At 37.2% G+C, this 27,324-nt stretch overlaps 2 protein-coding genes across 4 annotated transcripts in view; one reads left to right on the top strand and one right to left on the bottom strand.

Moving 5' to 3' along the window:
* LOC121853527 (procathepsin L-like) overlaps positions 1 to 27,324 on the top strand; it is a 28,187-nt gene continuing 863 nt past the window's right edge. Inside the window, exons 1-7 of one of the 3 annotated variants that reach the window (XM_042347723.1) lie at positions 1 to 127; positions 1,284 to 1,436; positions 2,267 to 2,464; positions 2,628 to 2,813; positions 3,241 to 3,406; positions 9,264 to 9,501; positions 11,393 to 11,504. In XM_042347723.1, the coding sequence (XP_042203657.1) occupies positions 26 to 127; positions 1,284 to 1,436; positions 2,267 to 2,464; positions 2,628 to 2,813; positions 3,241 to 3,406; positions 9,264 to 9,469 (1,011 nt within the window). In that variant the 5' untranslated portion in view covers positions 1 to 25 and the 3' untranslated portion in view covers positions 9,470 to 9,501; positions 11,393 to 11,504. Of the gene's footprint in view, positions 128 to 1,283; positions 1,437 to 2,266; positions 2,465 to 2,627; positions 2,814 to 3,240; positions 3,407 to 9,263; positions 10,207 to 11,392; positions 11,505 to 27,324 lie in introns of those variants that run through there. The other 2 variants (XM_042347724.1, XM_042347722.1) reach the window with 2 other exon arrangements.
* The window catches only part of LOC121853454 (cytoplasmic dynein 1 intermediate chain 2-like), a 31,802-nt gene continuing 14,676 nt past the window's right edge, over positions 10,199 to 27,324 (bottom strand). The window contains 4 exon segments of the mRNA XM_042347597.1: positions 10,199 to 10,723; positions 10,726 to 10,747; positions 11,075 to 11,200; positions 11,374 to 11,517. Coding sequence (XP_042203531.1) covers positions 10,605 to 10,723; positions 10,726 to 10,747; positions 11,075 to 11,200; positions 11,374 to 11,517 — 411 coding nt within the window. The 3' untranslated portion in view covers positions 10,199 to 10,604.

Genomic DNA, 27,324 nt, shown 5'->3' with positions numbered 1-27,324 from the left:
ACTGAACTAAAGTTAATTTAAACAGATGTGGCGATCAACAACATTAGTGGTGGCAGCAGTGATGGTGATGGGAGCTACAGCAGCCTCCATAACCTCCCTGGTGCATGATGAGTGGGAACTGTTTAAGGTGAGCAATGACCACTTTTGAGTTTTTCTTAGTTTTTAATTTGATGAAAGGTGAGAACAGATTGGACTGATATCGCAATTATTTTGTGTAATCCTGATTAACCTATAGTGTACATTTTTATGTAAAAACAATTACAGATGCAGAAATGTGTTCCTACATCCCCCGTGGTAACCCGCTTCTCCAAACAGCAATGTCGCAGTAACAGTATTACTATTTATGAATGAATGGGTATTGGTCTTGTAACGACGGACATGATTGGTGTATAGGTTTGCTATACAGTACGTCATATAGGTTGGCCGTTTGGAGACACGGGTTACCACAGGGGGTGTAGGAACACATTTCCGCAACTGTCCAGTATAGTACACTACAGTACTGTATTTACAAACAATTTCTGGATCAACTAAAGTTTAGTCCCCAGCTTATTAAGAACCCTCAAAGACTTAACCTAACCCTTCTGATAGTGTTGAGGTGTTTATTAATCAGGTAAAATAAGCTTGGGGGCTATGCTTCAGGTGATCCCAAGTTCTATTATATATACTGTATGTATAATATAACATTTTACATATATCAAGATAATTTCAATATAGGTGCAGTATACTGTACAGCAGTCTGAACTGTTTCATTAATCCCAGTACAGGTACAGGTGCATATTTTCTCTGCATCTCATGGCTAGATCAGAAAGGTTTGAAGAGCATACTTGTGTTATTATTGTAACTTAAATGTTTCATCATTACACTAAAACCTGCAAAAATGAAATTTGGTAAGTGAATGTGTAAGTGGAAGTCAAAGACACTGAGTATTTGTTGTTCCTCACCAGTAAATCAATTGGGGAACTGAAATTGAACTAAACATGGAAAAATCTGAGGTAAAGTGAGCATGTTTAGAGCAAGGTTAAGACTTCATGTTGTGTGTACTTATAGGATTTTCACGTGTTACACATTTGTCTACTTTAATATTTTTTTTTTAACACAATTTGCCCCATCTTATATGTCTGTCATAGTTCTCAATCTGTGTTTTCTATCACATAGTTTTGTGTGTGTCTTGTCTGCCAGGCACACAATTTTGTCATATTCCCTACCATGTCTTTTATCCCCCACCAGTTTGTCACAGTGATACACAAGTTTGATTTGTCTGTTCATTCCGTTTGTTCCTGCAGCTGGAGTACAACAAGCAGTACAACACTGATGTGGAGGAACAATTCCGCATGAAGATTTTCATGGATAACAAACACAAGGTTCTGGAACACAACAAACATTTTGCCCAGAATATGACTTCCTTCAAACTCAAACTTAACCACCTAGGAGACATGGTAAGTCAGCTTTTCTCATACAGTTCATGCCTTTATTCATATATTATGTTTATTAATTTATATCTATGGGGCTCTTTATATATGTGTACAGTAGAGGTCCAAAAATCCGGACTGCTTGGGGATTGGGTCGGTCCGGATTTTCCGGATTCTCAGGCAGTACTTTTAAAATTTAAATTTAAGGGGGAATAAAGAGGAGATGAACAGGTACATTTTGATAGTTTATTCATTAGCAAATATAGCATGCTTCATTTATCAAAACGAGCAGTTTTAAGGAAAAAGCTGTGAATTCTAGAATTTTATTCTTTGCCTTTTTTATATTATAAATTGTAGACTTTCCAATGTCGTATGTTTCCATTAGAACAGTATTGCTCACACCACGTTCTAGTTTCTTAATTATTTCAAGTTTGTCACTCAATTTCAACGTGTTCTTCTTTCTCTTCACACAACGAAGTTTATCTACTTTAGGAGCCATTATTATGGGCTTGTACAGTACTCTGTAAATGGAAAGAGTAGGACTCAAAATTACATACGTTGTCACAGTTTGATTGCTCATTTTAAAGTGGCGACCGCGTGGTTGCTTGTTGTTGCTGTGCGGCTGTGGCACTCACGCATGCGCACATACACACAAAAGCCAGCTAAAAAAAAAAGTTTGAGTTTTCGAAAAGTCCGGATTCTCGGGTGGTCCGGATTTCTGGCATCCGGATTTTTGGACTTTTATTGTATATATTATGTCTTTCTCTTTCACCTTACCTTGGCATTTCAATGTACCTTCACTTCCTTTGTTATTGATCAGATCAGTTAAAACTCCTAAAACCCAATTTATTCAACAGCTGAGGCAAGAAATTATCTCTTCTATGACTGGCTTCACTGAAATGGACACCAAAAATGGCGTCCAAGACATAACTGCCATCTATATTCCTCCCGATGACGATGTGCTGCTGCCCTCCTCAGTTGACTGGCGCAAGAAGGGTGCTGTAACTGGAGTCAAGAATCAGGGGCAGTGTTCTTCAGGCTGGGCATTCTCAACAGTGAGTGAAACTTCCAAAGGGTACTATACACTACAGGCACTTTTACTAAAGCCTCATTTCTTTGGGGGGATATTTTCTTCTAGGATTGGGGGCTGTTGTGATATCTCTACAGTTCATTGTTTGTTAATAATTATCCTAAGGAGACATCCCTCCCCCCAACCAGACCGGGTCACTTGAGGGTCAGCATTTCCGCCGATGGAGTCGTCTGCTCAACATCTCGGAGCAGAACCTCATAGACTGCTGCCATCTGTGTCAAGGATGCCAGGGTGGACGTATGGACTACGCTTTTACATACATCATGCAAAATAATGGCATTGACAGTGAGAGTTACTACCCTTATGAGGCCAGAGTAAGTAATGATCTCTACAGTACAAATAGGACCTAATCTAACCTAACATAGTCTTACTTGTGGCCCAAACATCCACTCACCGTACAGTACAGTATTATGAACAAACAAAGATGTCATCGGATTCTTCTCTTCAAGCAACCATTATATTTCTATTAAAAAAAAGACTTGATTTTTTTAGATTAGTCATAATTATTAAAATGCATTAAAGATCAATGGTAATAATATCAAGATAAATAATTTAAAGGATAATTTTAAGGGCATCTTTTCATAAGGACCTGTTTATTGTCAGTACATATTCACCATTATCTAACATCATCAGAACATATTCACACCACCACCAGAACGTATCACTGATACAATCTATAAAAACAAATAATTGATCCCAAATTAATAACTCTTGAAATAACCAAAATTCATTCCCTTGCAGAATAATGTGTGTCGCTACAACCCAGTTATGGCTGTGGCCAAGGCCTTGGGGTACGTGAGTATCCCAACTGGTGATGAGATGGCTCTGAAGGCTGCTGTAGCCAATATTGGTCCTGTGTCAGTAGCCATCGATGCCTCCCTCCCATCCCTTCATTACTACACCCACGGTAGGCAACACTAGTATATTATCCAGGGAACCCATGTATGTTTAATTATCGTATTATACTACAATCATTAATTTAATGCTATGAGGTTGTATTGAAAATAGTCCTAAATAATGATAGTGATGAAGTTGTCTTTAGAGTATTTCAATAAATAAAGGAGAGAACAGAGGAGGAGAAAGAGAATATAGAGGGCTAAAGAAATAAGTAGTGACATGGTGGCCTGGAGGCTCTTCTATAGTGGCCATATCGATCGATCGATGGGTGAAGTAAAGTATGAAGAAATCTTGATGCTGGTGCGTAGATTGGTGGTGCGGGAACTGGACTTGAAGAATACTGGTGGAATTTGGAGGGACTTGGGGTTGGTGGATAGTGCAAGAAAAAAAAGCGAGGAAATTGGAAAATAGTAGTAGAATGCAAACAACCATAGCTTTTTTTGTTTTTTAAGCTAGAGGATTCATTTTTTTTTATCGTGCAACTCAATCCTGCTCCTAGCGAACTGTGGAAACTGGAAGTTAGTACTGTGAATAGTTATTATTTTATCGTGAGTTGAATGAGAATAACTACCCGTGATGTACAGTTGTTTGAGCTTCAAACCAACAATAATTGAGTTTTTTTGCAAAATTTTATTATTATTGTGGGCTAATACTGTAAAACAAGTTAAGGATCATAAAAAAACAGCACTCGTATTACACCCCCCCTCCCCATAAACCACCCCAAACTCCCAAAAAATTAAATAATAGAAAATTAATTTGCCTATCAATATTTATCTTTCCATCCCTATTATTAGCCAAAGATTTATAATATTGTTAAGTAGAATAGTGTGTAATAATAAGGAAACGCCACTAAACTCATCCCTCCTACCATTAACCTCCCCTCCCCACACCGAACGTACAGTAATTAACATACGAATACAAAGGCGGAGAAAGTTTGCATAATCTTTGGTAAAAACAGTATTATGACAATAGTATTACAATCTTACTTTGTTTAGTTCCTTCGTTTTATTATCCATGAAGATCGTAGCAACTTGAAGTTATGTAAATCCTGAGGAGTGCGTATAACTTTAGTGGCCTTGTCATAATCAATTTCGTACTGATCAAAGTCTTTCTCTGCCCTTTCTAAAAATCGCCACACAGATTTTTCATCAACTAAATCATTGATTATTGATGCCGGCAACAGTTCAGTTTCATTATAAGACTGAGGTATGGGCTTACTTTCACTAGCATTCGTCGGGTCAGGCTCACCTTCAAGGTCAATGCATGTCTCGTCACTGTTCACTTCTACCTCGTCACAGTCTGTATGGTCTTGTTGTGATACATTAGTGTCACTGTTTGTGTTACCATTAGACTCGCTTTCATCATTTTTATCTTTACTTTCATAGTCATTATTGCCGTCAGTGCATGTCGCGTAACTGTACCGGATCACAGTCTCCAAAAGGGTCTTGTGATGCATAGCAGTTACTTTTTGTATTATGAGTATACCCTGTACTCAGTTTCATCTATTTCAAGCCCACTTTCAACGTCATTATCATCGTCAATGCAAGCCACATTGTCTTTTAACTCGTCATAGTCGGCAAAAAGATCTTTGGATGCTTTGTAGCACGCTAAAAAGTTATTCTGTGCGTTCAAAGTGTTATTGTCATTATGATAATCACTTTAGTCATACTGTGAGTCACTTTCATTGTCGACAGGGAAGTCATCATAGTCTCTTAAAAGATCTTCCGATGGTTCATAACGTGATGTATGGGTTTTTTCTGCAATCACAGTTTTACTGTCATTAAGAGACTCACTTTCATCCTGTTGTGGCTCATTATCTATATCTGTTTCATCACTGTCTCACAAACCTATGTTTTATAAAGGGGATGTATGAAGCAGCATGTGCGTCACTTTCCTGTACGTACTCACGTTTAAGGACAGTACTGCTAGTACTAGGTTGACTGCCAGACATTGCAATGGAAGGTACAGTAATGTCAAAGAAAATTATCTTTTGCAATCACACTCAAGGCATCATGACACACACAACCATACACCAACTTCACATTGCTAGCACTGAGGGTGTTGCACGGGAGGACGTGCTGATTCAACAGCATGACTGTTTTTCATTAAAAGTCTCTGCGTAGTAGCCTTGCACTTACCCATAAACACATTATTAGTTTACAGTTGTACCAAATTAATTACAAACATAAAAATATACTGCAACCTATAACAAACTCATTAATATTAAGTCAAATGAAGAATGTATGTCATTCTGGAAGAAAAATAAGTTTGATAATTAATAGATGATTCAGACAACATAAAAAAAAATAGTAACACTCACCAAACAGCAGAGAAGGTAGCATCATTAAATCCTTAGAGAGTAGTCCTGTAGCCGTATTCCTTAACAGTCCAGGTCATCAACGTTGCAGGTAGGTGGGGTGTGAGGGGTGTAACTACATTCCCGGAGCACCCAGGGTCACGTAATCAAGAGCTGTGTCGTCAGGATCGTCGACCAACTCCTCATGTTGCTGAACCTCACCTGCCACTCTGAGGTCGTCGTGCCTGGCTATCAAGTCTTGGAGCCATTCCTGGGCTCTACCCTCCAGAAGGCTCAGGAGACTCCTAAGGTCATTGACCTTCTCTGGTGCCAGCAGCCTGTTGTGTAGGTACCTAGGCGAGGGTACTACCCAAGAGAGGTCAAACTTCTCCTTCACCCAGCGTCATCTCCGCTTCATCAAGCGGACCTTGGACCTTGATGATGTTTCCCTCCACATCAGCCGGGCAATAGTTCATCTTGATGATGAATCCTTCAGGAAACCCCGTCTACATCAAGCTGGCAGACCTGGGCGAAGCCGGGTGCTGGTCACTTAGTGGCATAGTTGAGGAGGGCTCGCACGTCCAAGAAGTCCTCCCTCTGCATGACAATAACGGAGAAACCCTTCTTGACTGCTTTGCCAATGATGAGGATGTACTGCAAGGGACTGTAGATGTGGGACGTCTTCCTCAGTTTCTTTTCAATGCTGCCGAAGGTCCTGTCACAAGGGAGGTACGAGTGATCGCTCTTCATGAAGATGAAGTCGACCCTGGCGAGGCGTGCGACATGTACTGTACTTGCTGTAGGGCCATGAGAATCATGAAAATGGTTTTGTTCTGGCCACTGTAGTTATCACAGATGACCTGTAGCCAGGTAAAGGCCTCCCCACGGTCATCCTTCCTCACCTTCAGCCACTTCAGCAGACAGCTAGCTATCTCGTCTGCCCCCCCCGCCTCCTGTTGCCTCGTCCCAAACAAACATGCTAGCCTCCCGCTTGTCCATGTCGTACACACAAAAGTTGTACACTCACAACTTTCGCTTATAGCAGGCATTGCTTGCACGTAGATGGGGGCAAGGAAGGGTCTGCTGCAGGTCGATGGCCACCGTCTTGACAACACCATTCCCAGGGTCACCCTGCTCCGCCTGGTGAAGAAGGTCCCGAGGCACCTGTGCGATGGCCTTGTCCTCCCTCAGGGTGTTCCTCACATCGCGAGTGTCCTGACCATCCTTCTGGAGGGAAAAGATCTGGGTCTCCAGCTTCTCACAGGTGTTGCAGACGTCGGTGAGAGGGGCATGGAACACGATGTTGTAGTCCCTCGTGAACACTGTGGTAAAAACTCTCGGAGAAGTCTCTTCATCAGGATAATGTTCGCTCATCCACATAAGGTTACATGCTATGGAGTTCGGTGATGCTGTCCCCGGCTTCCAGGTACCACCTGTGTGCACGGCTGTAATGGCTAACGAGCACTGGCAGGACACGAATGTGCTCGTGCACATGTCGCAGGCGGTTCCCTGTGATGGCCCCGGTGGATGGATGATGTCCTCGCTTGTCAGAAATGGGAGTTCCACTTGGTGATTCCTTCCTTTTATGCATCAGGACCTCCATCCTCTTGCCAAGCCTGTGAACAGAAGAGAAACCTTGGCGGCAGACCTTAAATTCGTGCTGCCGAAGCTTCACAAAAAAATGGTAGTTAAAAGGCCTACGGCTCACTTCAGCTTCAGTCCGCTTTCTCTTCATGGGCACGTTCCCGATGAGTGCTTGCAGGTAGCCATTCTGGGTGCTATAGTCCCCAATTGCCCAGAAATTGGTGAAAATGGTGTCTATGTTATCCCAGCCAAGCTTGTCGAAGCAGATGTCTGGTCAGGGAGGGCCGACCTGCCTCGCCTTGACTACTTTCTTGGTGTAACTTACATATTCCTCACCCAAATTCTGTTTATGCTTGGCAACCTCCTTTGCCCACTCATCAACCCTACGCTCTCTGATCCTGCCTTTTTTTCTATAGGGCCTTGGGGGGTACGCTCCTAACCCCTGCAATCTGCATTACGTGGTGCTCCACCACCACATCCACCAACACTAGGCTCCCCAACATCACCAAGTAGTTCATCACCAACATTCTCATGCATGTCGCCTGCACCATTGCCAGTATCACTTGTATCACCATAATCAACACTAAATTCACCACCAAAATCACTATCACCAAGCATTACTGGGGTGTCCACGTGAGCACTGTCGTCAAACACACGCTCAGGAATAATGGGCTCCTGAACCCACACCAGAAGGCCTGGCCTCACTCGAGCCTTGCTCTAATGTCGGGCAGATATTGCACCACTCATCACACCCGTGGAACACGAATAACGTCAATGTTACGCCGAAAAGTTATACAAAATAGCAGTAAAACGTACACTTAACCACCTGATGCTAAAATACATGCCAAAACTAAGGAAGAGGCAGCATCTTAGGTGCGCAGATTGGCCGAGGAGCTGTGACGTAGTAAGGGGAAATCCAATGCGATTGGCTGCCTCCGGGGGTATGGTCCGAGGGAGGCGTGCTGTCATTGGCTCGCGCTCCTCTCGCTCTGAACGGGATGTTGCCACTTTTTGGAACTGAACACACAGCCAGATGCATAGCTCCAGGCCTAAGGCAAAATTACACCTTATTTTTGAAGGACTTTCTACCATATTGCTATTCTAGCTAGAGGGTTACATCCCAGGGTCACAACCTCTGGTGGGATGGGCCCAAGTGCAAGATGTTTCTATGCCAGACTCGCGGAGTTGATCTCCGAACAGAAGCAGCAGCCCAGAAGTTATGTTAAAGCCTGGATGAGATGTCGACTGTCCTTCTCTCTCCTTCGGTCGGCTTTGCTCTGCCTCAGGGGAACGAGAGCTTCTGCCCCTACTCCGACAACTGCTGCAGATATTGACTATGAGGCTACAGTAACTGAATGCCGCATAGATCTGCGGCTCAACTAATTTAACACAGATAGGATAGCTTCTTATGTATTAGGATATTTAATATTAAGGTAAATAAATGGTGGCGAAGGTGTGGCTATTGGGGGAGGCTGAGGCCAATTTAAAAAAAAAAAAAAAAAAAAAAGGGGGGTTACATCCAACTCCAACATGTAGAGGAAGGGTGAAAATGGTGATATCCACCAAAAAAGGTATTTTGGCGGGATGTCACTTCACCCCCTTCTGACTCAGATCGCCTCATATCCTCCGTGTCTCTAGGGGAGTGAGGCACTACAGACATCATCATTTCTACTTTTCTTTTAACCTCTAGTGGACAGGGTCTTTGTGTGCTGAATAAAATAATCTGGCATTAGCCGAATAAATTATTAAAAGTGGTGTCCCCATAGTGAAGGGGTTTAACTGTATAGTACTGAACCTGGATAGGAATAAAGAATTTTATTTTCCTCAGAAAGATGCAATAGTTTGAATGGATATAGTTATTTTTTAATATTGGTACAGTAGAGTTTAAGTCTTCAGGGTAATAAACAGTATATTTTACATTCCAGCAGTGATGTATGGTAGTTCTCGCATAACACAAATAAAATCTTAAGTCTTCTCCATCTCCCAGGTGTGTACTATGACCCTCAGTGCTCATCAACACGCCTTACCCACGGGGCACTGGTGGTGGGCTATGGTTCTGACTGGGGCCGCGAGTACTGGATCGTGAAAAACTCCTGGAGTCCTTACTGGGGAGACCACGGCTACATTAAGATTGCTCGCAACCGAAACAACCAGTGCGGGATAGCTACTAATGCTGGCTACCCACTGGTGTAAAATCTTCAGCGTTGATGATACTTTGACATGAGGTAACATTCTACCAGTTCATAAATCACAACTTAGCACAGATTGGGTGATTACTGTACAGTATTATTAATTCATCCAACATGCCTTACTGCATGTTGCACCAGTGTGGCAAATATGGAAACTTTCCTGAGTGGGGCAACAAGACCAGTTATGTAGGGATATTTGGGCCATTTCACAAAATGCATGTAAATTTATTGGTGTCTTTGTTTCACTACTGTTCAAGGCTGGACATTATGGTATTAATTTGTACAGAACTTTTGCTTTGAATTTTTTGAAACCCTTTGATGTAGTATTTGTTAGATTGGTGTCCATTAAATAGAAATTTTACTGTACTGCCTGTATAAACAACACTTACAGGTTACAGTATATAATGATTTTTTTAATTTCTCTGGTAACACTTTTTTAGAGGTTTTTAATTATTCTGCTATCACAGTATCTTTGGGTTGTTTAAATTATTCTGGTAACATTACAGTTTGATGATGTTTTATAAGAGGGAGGATTAAAATTCCCACTTAAATCTTTTAGCCCATGCTTAAACTTTCTCAGCCACTCTATTAAACCTTCCTTCCTGCAGACCCTAACTTACATGCTCTCAAGTTTTTCTTGTTTGTTTTTTTTAAGCAACTGCCTCTTAAGGCTTTCTCTACATACATTGGGGTTAAAAAGATGAAAGTGTATTGGTAAATAAATTATTTTACAGAGCTTAATATAATTTTAATTTATATATACAACAATAATAAATCACTTTGGCAAATAAATAATCCTCTAACAAGAAAGGAGTTCAGCGATGATGAGCTCATTTGGCTACCTTACAATTGATGAGACTCACACGTAAAGTAAATCTTTACGTAAAAACACAAACTAAACTCCCAATGACCATTTTATCGTTTTATAGTTTGCAACAAAATCGATCTTTCTTAATATAGTAGTTATATCATTTACCCTCATACAGTTTGAAGCTTTACTCAATTTTAGTGAAACATAGATAATTCAAAAGCCGCCTGCAATACTCTGGAGTTCAAGGACAGACGTGCTTTGAAAAATTAATTTGTTGTAATGGTTTATTTTATCGGATATACTGTAGTTCCTAATAGACATTCACTATTTATCCGAGAGGAGAAGACGAGAGCGACGTAAGTGATGAAAATGATGAGTCGTAGTGTCGTGTAGATTGGTCATCGTCAGCCTGGTTGTTCTTCAGGTCTCCCATCGTATGAACTAGTCATCTGCACGTGGTAAGGCCAGTTGCTGAAAAGAAGTGAAGTATTAATTACCATCTATAAAAATAAAATAAATAAACAAATTAAAAAAAAAAGGCATACCAAGGTGGCAGCTTCATTCACTGAAAGGAAATTAAGTTATGAAAAAGGTCTCCTATTGTCAGAGTGTAGCAGTTGGCTTCAGTAGCCATAGCATAACCAATTAGAAAATTAACTTTTTCTCCAAGAAACACAGTACAGTATGTTACATCTTTGGTTCTCTGCTACCTGAGAAAACAGTGTACTATACTGTTATATCAAAAGAACTACACATGAAGAACACTTCCTGTACAGTTTCAATAAACTGGATCCTTACCTCTCCAACATCATAGATCCATATTTTACCCATGTCATCTCCAACAGCAATTTGTTGGCCAGAATTTGTCCAAGACACTCTGTTCAGGGCTGGGCTGCCCTCAACAACTGTGCTAGCAGTTGGTACCTGTCATCAAGTGGAAAAAAAAAATGTTTTTATATTTTCATTACTCTATTGACAATTTGTACCTCTATCAAATTGTATTTTAATTATTTATGTTTTAATTATCCAATAATCCAGTTTATTTCTTCAACTTATTTAGTGCAGCCTAGTAAAAAATTAGTAAATCAATTTATTACCTCTGTATATTGATTTAAGTTCCAGAGATCAATTCGACCTGAACCATCCACAGTTGTGAAGAGAGCTGGATGGATGGGTGACCAAGCCACTTCATAGAGGCTTTGTTTCCTGCAATAAATATATAAAGGATCATTTGGCATCAATATTCACCACTAAAATGAACATTTTAATTTTTAAGTAAAATAAATCTATAAATGATGCTAAAACGGTAAAATACTTTTCTTGAAACCAATGTTAGTCAACTACAAAGCCAATTTAAATTTTCCACAAGAATTAACATTAATACAGTACCAACAAATAATGGGAATATTAATGAAGTGTGGCCATAATAACCTGTTTTTATCAAGATTCTCTACTAGACCTTGATAATTTTTTGCTCACGTGGAATTACGGAAGATCAAAGATGTAATTCAGGGAAATGACGATACTTGGGGAATTGTAAAACACAAAATAATACTAATTAAACATCTCCTTTGAGCTAAACATGAAACATGTGACAAGCAAAACTAGAAGAATATTTATTACAGAAGTGAAGCAAGGATTTTATGGGTTTGCTAATCAACAGTAGGACGAAGAGTTTGGTGCACTTAAATATACAATTATTGAGTAATACTGAACTCAGATTTCATATCCTATTAAAAGCCTTCATTATACAAAGGTTGAAATTCTTTAAAAAATGGAACACCAGAAGCAACATTGGATATTGCACTGACAATCATATTGCAAACACTGCAGTGTGAACCTACACTTTCTTTAAACAGAAGGAGTTCAAAATGTGATACAATACTGTACTGGTAATTTCACCGTATCATGAGATATTTATGGCCCTTCATCAAAATACAACATCTATACACTAGACCTGAGGGTTCAGGGTCTTGCAAGTGTAAGAAAGAATGAATTTGCCCCAAATTCTAAAAGAAATATTAAGGGACAGGTATGATAAGAACATAAGAAAATAAGGAGTCTGCAATAGGCCGGTTGGCCTGTGCATGGCAGCTCCTGTCAAGAGTTACTACCACTCTCAATCATCCATGAATCTATCTAGCCTCCTTTTAAAACTCTCCAGCATTCCAGCACTTACTACAATGTTACTAAGCTTGTTCCACTCGTCCACCACCCTATTTGTGAACCAGTTCCTTCCTATCTCCCTCCTAAACCTAAACTTATCCAACTTAAATCCGTTGCGACGAGTCCTATCCTGCTCGGATATTATAAGAACTTTATCTATATCGCCTTAATTGATTCCTTTCACCCACTTAAATACTTTTATCATATCTTCCCGCACTCTTCGTCTTTCTAGGGAATGCAAGTTTAGTTTCTTTAACCTATCTTGATATAGAAGGTTTATAAGTCCCGGAATCATTTTCATCATTCTTTGCTGCACCGACTCCAGTGAATTGATATCCATTCTATAATAAGGGCACCAGAACTGAACTGCATAATCGAGGTGCGGCCTGACTAACGCAAGATATAGTTGCAATAAGACCTCTGCACTTTTATTACTTACACTTCTAGATATAAAACCTAATACTCTGTTTGCCTTATTTCGAACATTAACGCACTGTTTTCTAGGCCGTAGGTCCGGGCTTACACGTACCCTTAAGTCTCTTTCATAAGTCGACCTTTCTAGGTTGATGTTGTTAAGGTTGTATACGTTGACAGTATTTGTTCTTCCGATATTAAGTAGTACGCTGCACTTGCTGGTGTTGAATTTCATTTGCCATTTCTCTGACCACTCCTGCAGTTTATTTAAATCCTCCTGTAGTGCATTTGCATCCTGCCCTGAATTAATCTGCCGCCCTATTTTGGTGTCATCCGCAAACTTGCTTATGCCACTGCTGATCCCAGTATCTAGATCGTTTATATAGATTATAAACAAGAGTGGGCCCAGTACTGACCCCTGGGGAACCCCACTGGTTACACAGCCCCACTCAGATTTGACACCACCTACGCTGACCCTCTGTGTTCTATCGGTGAGCTACGATTTTATCCAATTTAAAACTTTCCCCTCGATACCACGAGCCTTAATTTTTCTCAGAAGCCTCTGATGTGGTACTCTGTCAAAATCTTTGCTAAAGTCCAAGTAAATAACATCGTAATTATCGTCATTATCTACTACCTCGAAGACTTAACTAAAAAAGTCAGCAGATTTGTTAGAAAAGATTTTCCCTTTGTAAATCCACGTTGAGAGTCGTAGATTAATTTGCTTTTCTCTAAATGCGATCGAATGCTATTTGCTATAATTGATTCAAGAAATTTTCCCACGACTGACGTCAAACTAATCGGCCGGTAGTTTGACGCTGATGCTCTGTCTCCCTTTTTGAATATGGGTACAGGTTGTACCTCTCTAGTCCGGCATTCTGTGATCCGGAAACTCCCGTGGTCCGGAACGATTTTAGTTTATCCAATAGGTAGATAGGCAGCTTTTTTTTTTTTTTTTTTTACTTATCTGAATTATTATTATTATTATTACAGGAGTATTAAATTTTTGCCCTCAGCCCGGGTGGGCTAATCCCCTTAAAAAAAAAAAAGCCGCGGGAAATTAAGGTTTGTTTACATCCGGCAGTTCGGCTGCTCTCTCTCTCTCTCTCTGCTTGTCTATACAGAGTACAACATTTAACCCTTCAATATATATGAGCAGTAAATAAGTGTTGCTTTCATATTCTTATGTTAAGTAATGACGATATGTTTTCACATGTGCGCATGCGCACTTACATATGCGATCTCTCTTTTTTCTTTACCATTATCGTTAGCTACTTCTATTGTTCCATTTATTAACATTAAGTAACATTACTTAAAACAATCATATTAATTTTACTACAGCTACTGCCAAGGTCTTATTTTCTTCAGTTATGTAGAACCAGTCAGTCACTGGTTTTGTAATCAACGAAAACAATGCTGTGTCATTTCCTCGTGTGTTTTAATATTCTACGTATTATTAATGAATTGTATTGCTCATTTTGCACACATAAACATTAATTCAATAAAAAAGACATTCAGTAATAAACAATAATGAATCTTTTGTACATAAGAGAAATGACGCTGTTTACACGATTATGCATGTCGTCTGCACGTTGGAGGGCCGTTCAAACCCGTTGAAATTCAAGTTTCCGCCGTCAAAATTTTTATTTATTTATTTTTTTGTGTGTTCCAATAAAATACATTATGAATTAAAAACTCGCGAAATTTGAGAAGCTACTATACGACATTTAACCCTTCAATATGTCTTCAAAGAGACCATGATGCAGAGAAAGTGGTGCTAGTGCTTCCAAGCATAAGCACAAGTCACTATCTATCCAGGAAAAGGGTGAATTTCCATGGTCCGGCAATTTCCATGGTCCAGCACCGGTCAGGTCCCGAGGTTGCCGGACTAGAGAGGTACAACCTGTACTACATTTGCCTGTTTCCACAAGTCTGGCACAACTCCCGTGTCTAATGATTTTGTAAATAAATTTACGAGGGGTCCGCTAATCTGTTCCTTATACTCTTTCAAAACTCGAGGGAAAATTTCATCCGGCCCTGGGGATTTTGTCTTCTTTATTTTATTTATCTTAAGAACATCCTCTTTTCTGATAGTGATATTCTTTAATTTCTCTTCTTCATTTCCCCTAAATATCAGTTCCACCGCTGGAATTTCCTCGTGAATTTCTTCTGTGAAAACTGATAAAAAGTAGCTGTTCAATGCTTTGGTTATTTCCTCACTGTCATCGATCACTTCCCCTCTCCCTGACTTTAAAGGCCCAACTTTGTCCTTGACCTTAGTCCTAAATACCTGGAAAAATCCCTTGGGATTCGCCTTGGATTCTCTCGCTATCCTGATTTCGTAGTCTCTCTTTGGTTTCCTTACATTTTTCTTTACATTCCTTAGATAGTTCATTATACAGGTTGTACCTCTTTAGTCCAGCATTCTGTGGTCCGGAAACTCCCGTGGTCCGAAACGATTTTAGTTTGTCCAATAGGTAGATAGGCAGCTTTTTTTTTTTTTTTTACTTATCTGAATTATTATTATTATTATTACAGGAGTATTAAATTTTTGCCCCTCAGCCCCCAATGTGGGTCAGTGACCTATGCCTATGATGGTATGCACACACAATTAATAATTAAGAGAAATATCAATAATATTAGGTTTTTTAACGCTTACATTAGTAGAAAAAATGGCTGGGCACACGGGGATGGGCGGTTGGTTCCGAGGCAGAGGGCAGATTATTGGCCCTCACCTGTGTCACTTGTATCAATTGTATCACTATCCACCACAGAGGCTTGCAGGGCCTCTTTGTCAAACTCCCCAAAGTCCATATAAGTCCATATCCTCACCATAATTATCACTATCACTGACTTGGGCCGGCTGTGGTGGGTGGCGGGTGAAGAACTGGTAATGTTTTGATGACTGGGCGACCTTGTGCGCACCATGTTCGCGCAGCTTACACAACATGGCGGATGGCGGGAGGTTTGGATCCAAAAATGGCGCGGCTCGCCAGCCGCTCTCCGCGTAAAGGGGTACACGCACCGCGGAATGTGAGCATCCTGGGTTCCGGCAGGGCACCGCGTAAACGTGGAAACGCGGAATGCGGGACCGCGTAAAGTGAGGGTTAACTGTATATATATATATATATATATATATATATATATATATATATATATATATATATATATATATATATATATATATATATATATATATATATATATATATATATATATATATATATATATATATATATATATACAGTTGTACCCCACTTAACGCGGTCAATTGAACCCAGAGGGTCCCGCGTTAAGTGAAATCCGCGTTAAGTGAACAACAGAACATATGGGATTAATTCCAATAGAAACCGGCCCGACCCCCAAACTCCACTTTTTGAAGGCACATACCTATGTTGTAGTAAAAATAACATCTTAATTTTATGATGGTACATGCACACAATTAATACTTAAGAGAAATAGAGAAATACAGTCGCCAAGTTAATGTCCATTCAAATAATGGACTCAACTCCCTCCCACTCTCACACTACACTGCCGGCTCTTCCCTCTCAGAGAAATTTTTGGGGGAAAACCACTAAATTTTAATAAATAATACCTCAAACTAAAGTTAGGATAATACAATTGACATTGCTGGATTCCTTGTAAGACCAGGAATATTTTGAATATAAATGTCATATATTTTGCACAAAAGATAACATAGTTACCTAGAGAAAAATTTTTATCTAAAATTTGTATGTTTAATGCAAAATATATGATGTTTATATTCAAAATGATCACCAAATTATAAGAATTCCAGCAATGTAAATTATATTCTGACCGGGTAATTTGTATGAATTTTATGAGCTAAAACAAATATCTTCAGTTAATAAAAAAAAAAATAATCTTCACGACACTATCTGTCAATCAAAGTACCCCACCTTGCCTCCCCCCTCTTCCAACCACGCGGTCAGTCCCAACCCTCCCCCCCACCCCCCACCAATCCTCCCTTCAGAGTTTTTAACATTTAGTATTAAATAATACCTCAGATTAAAGTTAGGATAATATAATTGACATTGCTGGATTCCTTGTAAGACCAGGAATATTTTGAATATAAATGTCATATATTTTTCACAAAAGATAACATAGTTAATTTGAGAAAAATTTTTATCTAAAATTTGTATGTCTAATGCAAAATATATGATGTTTATATTCAAAATGATCATCAAATTATAAGAATTCCAGCAATGTAAATTATATTCAGACCGGGTAATTTGTTTGAATTTTATGAGCTAAAACAAATATCTTCAGTTAATAAAAAAAAAAAATAATTCTTCACGGAGTAACAGATGGTCGGTCGGTCCCGGGGTAACCCTGGTCGGTCGGTCCCTCCCTCCCCCCCACCTCCCACCAACCGTCCCAAGGAGATGTGTGGGATAACCACTAAATTTTAATAAATAATACCTCAAACTAAAGTTAGGATAATATAATTGACATTGCTGGATTCCTTGTAAGACCAGGCATATTTTGAATATAAATGTCATATATTTTGCACAAAAGATAACATAGTTACTCTGAGAAAAATTTTTATCTAAAATTTGTATGTCTAATGCAAAATATATGATGTTTATATTCAAAATGATCACCAAATTATAAGAATTCCAGCAATGTAAATTATATTCTGACCGGGTAATTTGTATGAATTTTATGAGCTAAAACAGGCAGTCAGGCAGGGTGGCGGGTGGGGCAAATCTAAAAATAGCTTCTCGAGCCGGACACTCACTGCGTATATGTGGAAAAAATCCGTGTTAAGTGAAAGTTCAGCTCAGCGTAAAGTGAACAACATAACATATGGGATTAATTGAAATGGAGTCCAGGCCGATCCCCAAACTCCACTTTTTGACGACACACAACTATGTTGTAGTAAAAATTTTATCTTAACTTTATGATGGTATGAAAAAACAAGTAATATAGAAGAGGTTAGGTTAGGAAAGATAAAGGTTAACATAGGAAAAATAAAGGTTAGGTTAGAAAACTAAAAATTTTGTGTAACACTTACGGTAGTAGAAGAGATGGGTCGGCATACGGGGATGGAGGCTGGTTCCGAGGCAGAGGGCAAATTACTGGCCCTCAGGTGAATCACCATTACTAGGTTAATCATCATCACTGTCACGGCTTCCCTGACAAATCCCTCAAAGTCAATTTTACGGAACAATGGATGCGCGTTTACACGGAGTGGCCTTGAGGGATGAAACTGCCGCTGTTATCTTTTGTGCAAAATATATGACATTTATATTCAAAATATTCCTGGTCTTACAAGGAATCCAGCAATGTCAATTATATTATCCTAACTTCAGTTTGAGGTATTATTTATTACAAAAAAGTTAAGTATTCTGGTTTTCCCACACATCTCTTGGGACGGTTGGTGGGGGTGGGGAGGAGGACCGACCGAACATCTGTTACCCTGTGAAGAATATTTTTTTTTATTAACTGAAGATATTTATTTTAGCTCATAAAATTCATAACAAATTACCGTCAGAATATATTTACATTGCTGGAATTTTATATTTGATGATCATTTTGAATATAAACATCATATATTTTGCATTAGACATACAAATTTTAGATAAAATTTAATCTGAGTAAGTATGTTATCTTTGTGCAAAATATATGACATTTATATTCAAAATATTCCTGGTCTTACAAGGAATCCAGCAATGTCAATTATATTATCCTAACTTTAATCTGAGGTATTATTTAGCACAAATGTTAAAATTTATTTTTTCACCCCACATCTCTTGAAGGGACGATTGGTGGGGGTGGGGGAGGTTGGGACTGACCGCTACGGTTGAAGAGGGGGAGGCAAGGTGGGGTACTTTGATTGACAGATAGTGTCCTGAAGATTATTATTTTTTATTAACTGAAGATATTGTTTTAGCTCATAAAATTCATACAAATTACCCGGTCAGAATATAATTTACATTGCTGAATTCTTATAATTTGATGATCATTTTGAATATAAACATCATATATTTTGCATAGACATAAAAATTTTAGATAAAATTCTTAATCTGAGTAAGTATGTTATCTTTTGTGCAAAATATATGACATTTATATTCAAAATATTCCTGGTCTTACAAGGAATCCAGCAATGTCAATCGCATTATCCTAACTTTAGTTTGAGGTATTATTTATTAAAATTTAGTGGTTTTCCCCCAAAAATTTCTCAGAGAGGGAAGAGCCGGCAGTGTATAATATCAGAACTGCATCTGAAAGCAGTGCCTTGTTCGTTCATGTTAGGAATAATAATCACCCCATTGCTTGGGAAAAAAGCTTCGAAGTATTCAAATCATCTTGTGTCACAGAAAGACTTCTGGTTGAAGCTAGTTTGATTAAGGAATTAAAATCAATAAACCTTAGTGATGGTCACTAAAACTGATAATATGTTACATAAATTTATTTGTCAGTGGCCCAAGGTTAAAAATGCTTTGAAAACCTTTGATCTTGATGTATGACAGTTATTTTAGGGTCCTTTTTTCTGACCTGACCTGTCTAGTCACGTCACCACCCTTCTCTTAAGCTCCTCTACGGTAGCTGGTGGGGATTAGTGGATGTCATCATTATGACCTGACCTCATGTTTAGGTCACCCTGTATATTTAAGCCTCTCTCTGTCCATGTAATCCAGTTGTTTGAAGATGTCTTGAATAAAGACGAAAGCTAAGGTACTCCGTTGTTTCCATTTTTCCGTATGATTTTATCAGATAAATATATATATATATATATATATATATATATATATATATATATACCCAGACCCCGACTTACGCCTCTACGTGACTTACGACCGTCGGGACTTACGACCGCCTCAGATATAGATAAAAAAAAAAAAAAAAAAATTTAAATGACACGCATTTCTATACCGAAACGTTTCCAGTTAATGGTCTCATGTATAATTAGAAAATTATGGGGCCCCATGTGCATTCAGCTGACTACATTAAAGGTTAAGTGCTCAGTCACACTGTATCCATTCATCATTATTCATTACTTTTACTGTACTGTATTTCATTGTAGATTTTTATTAAATTTTTTATTTATTTATTTTTTATTTTTTATTTTTTTATTTTTTTATCTATCTGGACTTACGACCTGATTTGGTCCCAAACCCCGTCGTGAGTCAGATATATGTATATATATATATATGCAGTATATATATATATATATATATATATATATATATATATATATATATATATATATATATATATATATATATATATATATATATATATATATATATATATATATATATATATATATATATATATATATATATATATATATATATATATATATATATATATATATATATATATATATATATATATATATGATATATATATATATCTATATATATATATATATATATATATATATATAATATATATATATATATATATACACCACACACACACACACACACACACACACACACACACACACACACACACACACACACACACACACCACACACACACACACCACACACACACATCCACACACACACACACACACACACATCCACACACACACAAACACACACACACACATCCACACACACACACACACACACACATCCACAATATATATATATATATATATATATATATATATATATATATATATATATATATATATATATATATATATATATATATATATATAGTAGAAAGAACCTCACTTTCGCGTCAATTGAACCCACGGAGGCTCACAGAAGTGAACAACATAAATATGGGATTAAATGAAATAGAGACCGCTGACCCCAAACTCCACTTTTTCCGACACAATACCTATGTTCTGGTAAAAATAACATCTTAATTTTATGATGGTACATGCACACAATTAATACTTAAGAGAAATAGAGAAATACAGTCGCCAAGTTAATGTCCATTCAAATAATGGACTCAACTCCCTCCCCCTCTTCCCACCACGCCAGCTGGGTCGGTCCGTCCCTCCCTACCAGAGAAATGTTTGGGTGAAACCAGAATATTGCACTTTAGTAATAAATAATACCTCAGACTAAAGTTAGGATAATATAATTGACATTGCTGGATTCCTTGTAAGACCAGGAATATTTTGAATATAAATGTCATATATTTTACAAAAGTTAACATATTTACTCAGGTAAACAAAATACTGAGTAGATCTAAAATTTGTATGTCTAATGCAAATCTGATGTTTATATTCAAAATGATCATCAAATTGTAGAAATTCCAGCAATGTAAATTATATTCTCGCCCGATAATTTGTATGAATTTTATGAGCTAAACAAATATCTTCAATAAATAAACAAAATATACTTACCAAAATACTATCTGTCAATCAAATAACCCACCTCCCCCCCCTTCCCACCTGCTCCTGGTCCCTCCTCCTCCCTACCCCTCACCCCCACCTTCCCTCCCTACCAGAGAAATGATTGTTATAACAGTATATTTATATTTTAGTAATAAATAACCTCAGACTAAGTTAGGATAATATAATTGACATTGCTGGTTCCTTGCAAGACCAGGAATATTTTGAATATACCGTATATATTTAGCACAAAGATAACATATTTGCTCTGAGTAAACATAATACTTGCATTAGATCTAAAATTTGTATGTCTAATGCAAAATCTATGATGCTTATATTCAAAATGATCATCAAATTGTAAGAATTCCAGCAATGTAAATTATATTCTGGCCGGATATTTGTATGAATTTTATGAGCTAAGTAAAAATTATACTTCACCCGGCGTATATGAGTAGATGCACATCCAAGTGGAATTCGGTTCTGGCGGGTACCACGCAAATGTAAACGTGAAAGTGAAACCGCGAAAAGCGAGGTTCACTATGTATGTATAATAAAAGTGTGTATGTATGATATATATGTATATATATATATATATATATATATATATATATATATATATATATATATATATATACAACTTACGACTGCTGACTTAAAACCCGTCAAGACTTCGACCCGCCGCAGATTTTTATTAAAAAATTTTTTTTTTTTTTTTTTTCAAATGACACGCATTTTTTATATGAAACGTTTCCAGTTAATGTAGTCTCCATGTATAATTAGAAAATTATGGGGGCCCCATGTGCATTCAGCTGACTACATTAAAGGTAAGTGCTCAGTCACACTGTAACCATTCCATATTATTTTACTTTCACTGTACTGCATCCATTCCTCATTATTCATTACTTTTACTGTACTTTATTTCATTGTAGATTATTTAAAATTTTTTTTTTTTATCTGTGGACTTATGAACCATGTCGGACTTACGACCTGAATTTGGATCCTAACCCCGTCGTAAATCGGGTGTATATATATATATATATATATATATCTATATATATATATATATATATATATATATATATATATATATATATATATATATATATATATATATATATATATATTTCATGTAAATCCACAATACTGGATAAGATAAATCTTGATAAAATCACACGGAAGATGGAAACAGGTACTCCGTTGTTTCCATCTTCGATATATATATATATATATATATATATATATATATATATATATATATATATATATATATATATATATTTTCTTTTTTCGGCTTGGAAGACGCTGCATCGTGGAAGACGCACCCTGATTTTAGAAATGAAATTCTAAAAAAAAAAAATTACGGGATTTAGCCCACCTGGGCACAGGTCACTGACCCACATTGGGGCCTAGGGGGCGAAAATGTAATAATAATAATAATAATAATAATAATAATAATAATAATAATAATAATAATAAAGAAATACAAAAATGAAAAAAAATATCAAGAGTGAGAAGCAATATACCTGTATGTATGTTGTCTTGTCAAAGTAAGAGAAACAATTGAGACCCTGCAGAAAGTCAGATCATCAACCTGGGACTTAGTCACATAGCAGCAGGGTCTACCATTAGACACACATCTCTTTGAATATCATCACTTAGAACTGCTTATCAGTCGTCATTTTCAGAAATTTAAAAAAAATCTGTATAAGAAGGTGAAATCTTTAATACAGCACTCATTTTATACACCTGGTCACCTCCACATCTAAGGGACTGTAGTGTTTACATTCTTTCTTTTGTTTTTGTCGGTATGACAATGACGGGAAATATTTTCCAACAGTAGAAGGTAAGCAAATGTAAACATGTATATCAACGTCTGTATAAAACAAAAAATCATTATTTAAAAACAAAATAAAAGTAAAAAAACAACTCGTTTTTTGCAAAACCAGTGGCTGATTGGTTCTACATAATTATAAAACTGAAGAAAATAAGTCCTCCATTGTAGCTGTATTAAAATTAATGTTGAAAAATTAATATGGTTGTTTTAAGTAATGTTATTTAATGTTATAAATGGAACAATGGAAGTAGCTAACAATTAAGGGTAAAAAAAAGTGAGATCGTGTATGTAAGTGCGCACGTGTAAACATATCATTACTCTACATAAGATTATGAAAGCAACACCTATTTACTGTTCGTATATGTTTTAATTAATGTTTCTGAATTTCTTTTTGATTGAATTATTGTTTATGTGTGCAAATTGAACAATACAATTCATTAATAATATGAAAAATATTAAAACACGTCATTGTTTTTGTTGTTTACAAAACCAGTGACTGATTGGTTCTACATATAAAACTGAAGAAAATAAGACCCTGGTTGTAGCTGTAGTAAAATTAGTATGGTTGTTTTAAGTAATGTTATTTAATGTTAATAAATGGAACAATGGAAGTAGCTAACAATTAAGGGTAAAAAAAAGTGAGATCACGTATGTAAGTGAGCACGTGTAAACATATCATCATTACTCTTCATAAGAATATGAAAGCAACACTTATTTACTGTTCATATATATTTTAATTAATGTTTCTGAATTAAAAAAAAATAACTACCCACCAGTGGTAATAAAGTTGAAAACATAAGGACAGCCAATGTTGTTGTGTGTGTGTTTTTACTTGGATGACAAAGGTGTATTTAAATTTGGAAGATTTTAATTTTGTGGGGTTTTTACAGTCTAAATGGGTATCCAAATATGAGAGCCTACTGTAAATAGGTGTCCAAATATGAAAGCCTACATATAAAGAAACAAACATTCCTGCATTTGAGACCAGCAGACAACCTTTAGCAATTCCTCAATAGATGGCCGTGCCGCACCACCGCCATTAGTGAACAAACCACACAGCAGCAAGGGTTTATTATTTGTTTTTTTTGCAATATATCGACAATATTAGCTAAATCAATAGTTTTATAGTACTGTATAGAGAATACTTGTAATTGTTAAATACTGTAATGAGGTAACAGTCTTTGTAAGGGGCTGATTTAAAAAACCTGTGCTACAACTCATCGACTAACATCCTGGAAGACGCATGGTAATTTTCGAGGTATATTTTTGTCATAAAAAGTGCGTCTTTTAAGTCGAAAAATAAGGTGTATATGTATATGTGTGTGTGTGTGTGTGTGTGTGTATATATATATATATATATATATATATATATATATATATATATATATATATTGCTGTTTGTGCTCACAACTGTGTTGGTGATTAAAAAAACACAATAAATTAATTAAAACACTGTTCATGTGAGAATGGTGCAGCACATTTGTATACAGTACAGGTATTACCAAGACTGGATGTTATGGTTAGATTGTCTTGGTTGTCCACACAAACCATTGATATAAGCATCAAGCATGCACAAACAGGGAAATTTTGAATGGATTATCACTGGTACAAAAGTACATAATGTTGGAAAAGAACTTGCTTGAAATTTTAATTCAAGAAAATATTGTCTAAAAACACTGGTTTTAAATTCTTCCCCAAATTTTTACTGATTCTTTAGCTCATCATGATTATACAGAAGATAAAGGTCGTGACAGAAAATGCGAATGGTATTTTCTGGCAAATTGGCTTAACTAATACTAAACACTGAAAAATAAGTTAAAACAAAACAAAAATAGTTTTCATAAGATTTCAAATTACATGCAATGAAAACCTCTGCAGTTATACACAAGTCCATATGATTATGTTGGAACAAGCTAATAAATCTATAATGAATAAAAATTCTTCAAACTATACAAAAAATTATCAGCTTAAAAGTAAGAGGACACCCATGCTTAACATCGTGTTGAGACGTAGCACCAAGCTTTAATAATAGTAAGCTCTTAAGAGTGCACCTCAGCTTACCTTCATCGACCAATGCTTTTGTAGCCCATTAGGAACACGACAGAAGAAAAACACGGATTACAAATATAAATACAGCTAGACCCCGACCTACGACGGGGTTAGGGACCCAAATCCAAGTCGTAAGTCCGACATGGTCGTAAGTCCGACATGGTCGTAAGTCCGACATAGATAAAAAAAAAAAAAAAAAAAAAAAAAAAATTTTTTTTCAAAATTTTTTTTTTCAAAAAAAAAAAAATCTACAATGAAATACAGTACAGTAAACAGTAAATAAATAATGAGGAATGGATACAGTGTGACTGAGCACTTACCTTAAATGTAGTCAGCTGAATGCACACGGGGCCCCCATAATTTTCTATTTACAGGATACATGGAGACTATATTAATTGGAAGAAGCAGAAGAGGAGACAGGGCTGGGTGGGTCATCAATGTCGCTTTCTTCAGACAGGTTTATGTACAGGGGTAACTTGCTGGTTGAAGGTATTGGATCATCTTGAGGGAGTGAAGAGGCAGCACTGGTGGGGCGTGAGGAGCCAGCACTGGGGGACTTCTTGAAATAGATGTCCAATTTAGACTGCACAGTTTGCTTTTTCTTTTCATTATAAATTTCTCTGTAGCAAGCAAGTGCATCTTGGATCATTCTGTCAACTTTGGCATAACGCTCATAATTTTGATCCATGTCATCAAACATTTGCATTCCTTTATTAATTGTAGCAAATGCCTCTGCCATATGTTTCATTGAAAACTTTTTGGGGGGTGCAGGCTCTTCTTCTACATTTTGTCTCTCTTCTTCCTCTGCAACTTTCTGTGCATATAGTTCAATAAGATCCTCGTTACTGAGCTCTTCTGCTACACTTTCAACCAACTGTCCAACATCTTCAGTATCAATTTCTAACTCCAGCTGTTTACCTAACTCCACTATCTTGTTACTAATATCCAAAATAACTTCATTTTCATTAAATCCTTTGAAACTGTGCACATATCTTTTCAGGATTTTCTTCCATATTCCATTCATGCAATGTTTTGTAACCTGATCCCATGCTGTACTAATGTTCTTTATACATGACAAAATGTTGTACTCCTTCCAAAACTGTCTGAGCGTTTTCTCACCTTCAGTAGCAGCAACAGCCTGAGCGAAGGTCGTGCGTAAATAATACGCTTTAAAGGCAGCAATAGCACCTTGATCCATGGGTTGGATGATAGAGGTAGTGTTAGGTGGAATGTACACTACCTTAACATCAGGGTGCATGTCGTCCAGGTGTGGTGGGTGTCCCGGAGCATTATCCAAAATCAGTAAAATCTTGAATGGAATCCTTTGTTGCAGACAATACTCCTTGGCTCGTGGAATGAAACAAGTCATGAACCAATCCTCAAACAGTACTAGGGTCATCCAGGCTTTCTTGTTACTGCGATAAAACACTGGCAGTGTGTGCTTGCTGACATGTTTAAAAGCCCTGGGGTTCTCTGAATGATAGATCATGAAGGGCTTTAGCTTGAAACCAGCAACATTCCCCCCCAACAGAAGTGTAATTCTGTCCTTGAATGCCTTGAATCCGGGCATTGTTTTTGCCTCTTTGTGGATGTATGTCCGCTCAGGCATGCGTTTCCACAATAATCCAGTCTCATCCACATTGAATATTTGCTCAGGCAAATAATTCCCTTCCACAATCACATCATCTAACTCCTCCTTAAAAGCTTCGGCAGCACCAACATCGGCACTAGCTGCCTCTCCACTCACCTTAACATTGTGTAGACTGTAGCGTTTTTTAAATCTATCAAACCACCCATGACTTCCTGTAAAGGTTTGATCACATTCATCTCCTGCCTGCTCCTTCAGGCTTTGGAACAGGCTTCTTGCTTTAGCCTGTATGGTTAGAACGCTTAAGGGTACATGCTTCTGTATCTGGTCTTCTATCCATATCACCAATAATTTTTCCATATCGTGGATAGGACCTTGTCTTTTCTTTGATATTATAGTTCCCTTTATAGGTGTTGCTCCTTTCACTACTTCACGAATACGTTTCTTGTCCTTCAGAATAGTGGATATAGTCGAGTGTGAGAAACCTAGGTCGCGTGAGATTGTTGCTACTGTTTTTCCATTCTCATACTGTGTTATTATCTTCAGTTTCATCTCAAAAGTAATTGCCTGTCTCCTTTTCCTTGGAGCACCACCAGCACTCTCACTTTTACGCTTTCCAGTCATTATAAAGTCAATTAAATACGATAATAACGAAAGTTCACAGCGCGATC

The sequence above is a fragment of the Homarus americanus genome, unplaced genomic scaffold, assembly GCF_018991925.1.
Source record: "Homarus americanus isolate GMGI-L3 unplaced genomic scaffold, GMGI_Hamer_2.0 scaffold4896, whole genome shotgun sequence".
Classification (NCBI taxonomy): domain Eukaryota; kingdom Metazoa; phylum Arthropoda; class Malacostraca; order Decapoda; family Nephropidae; genus Homarus; species Homarus americanus.
This window is presented reverse-complemented; position numbering and strand designations above follow the sequence as displayed.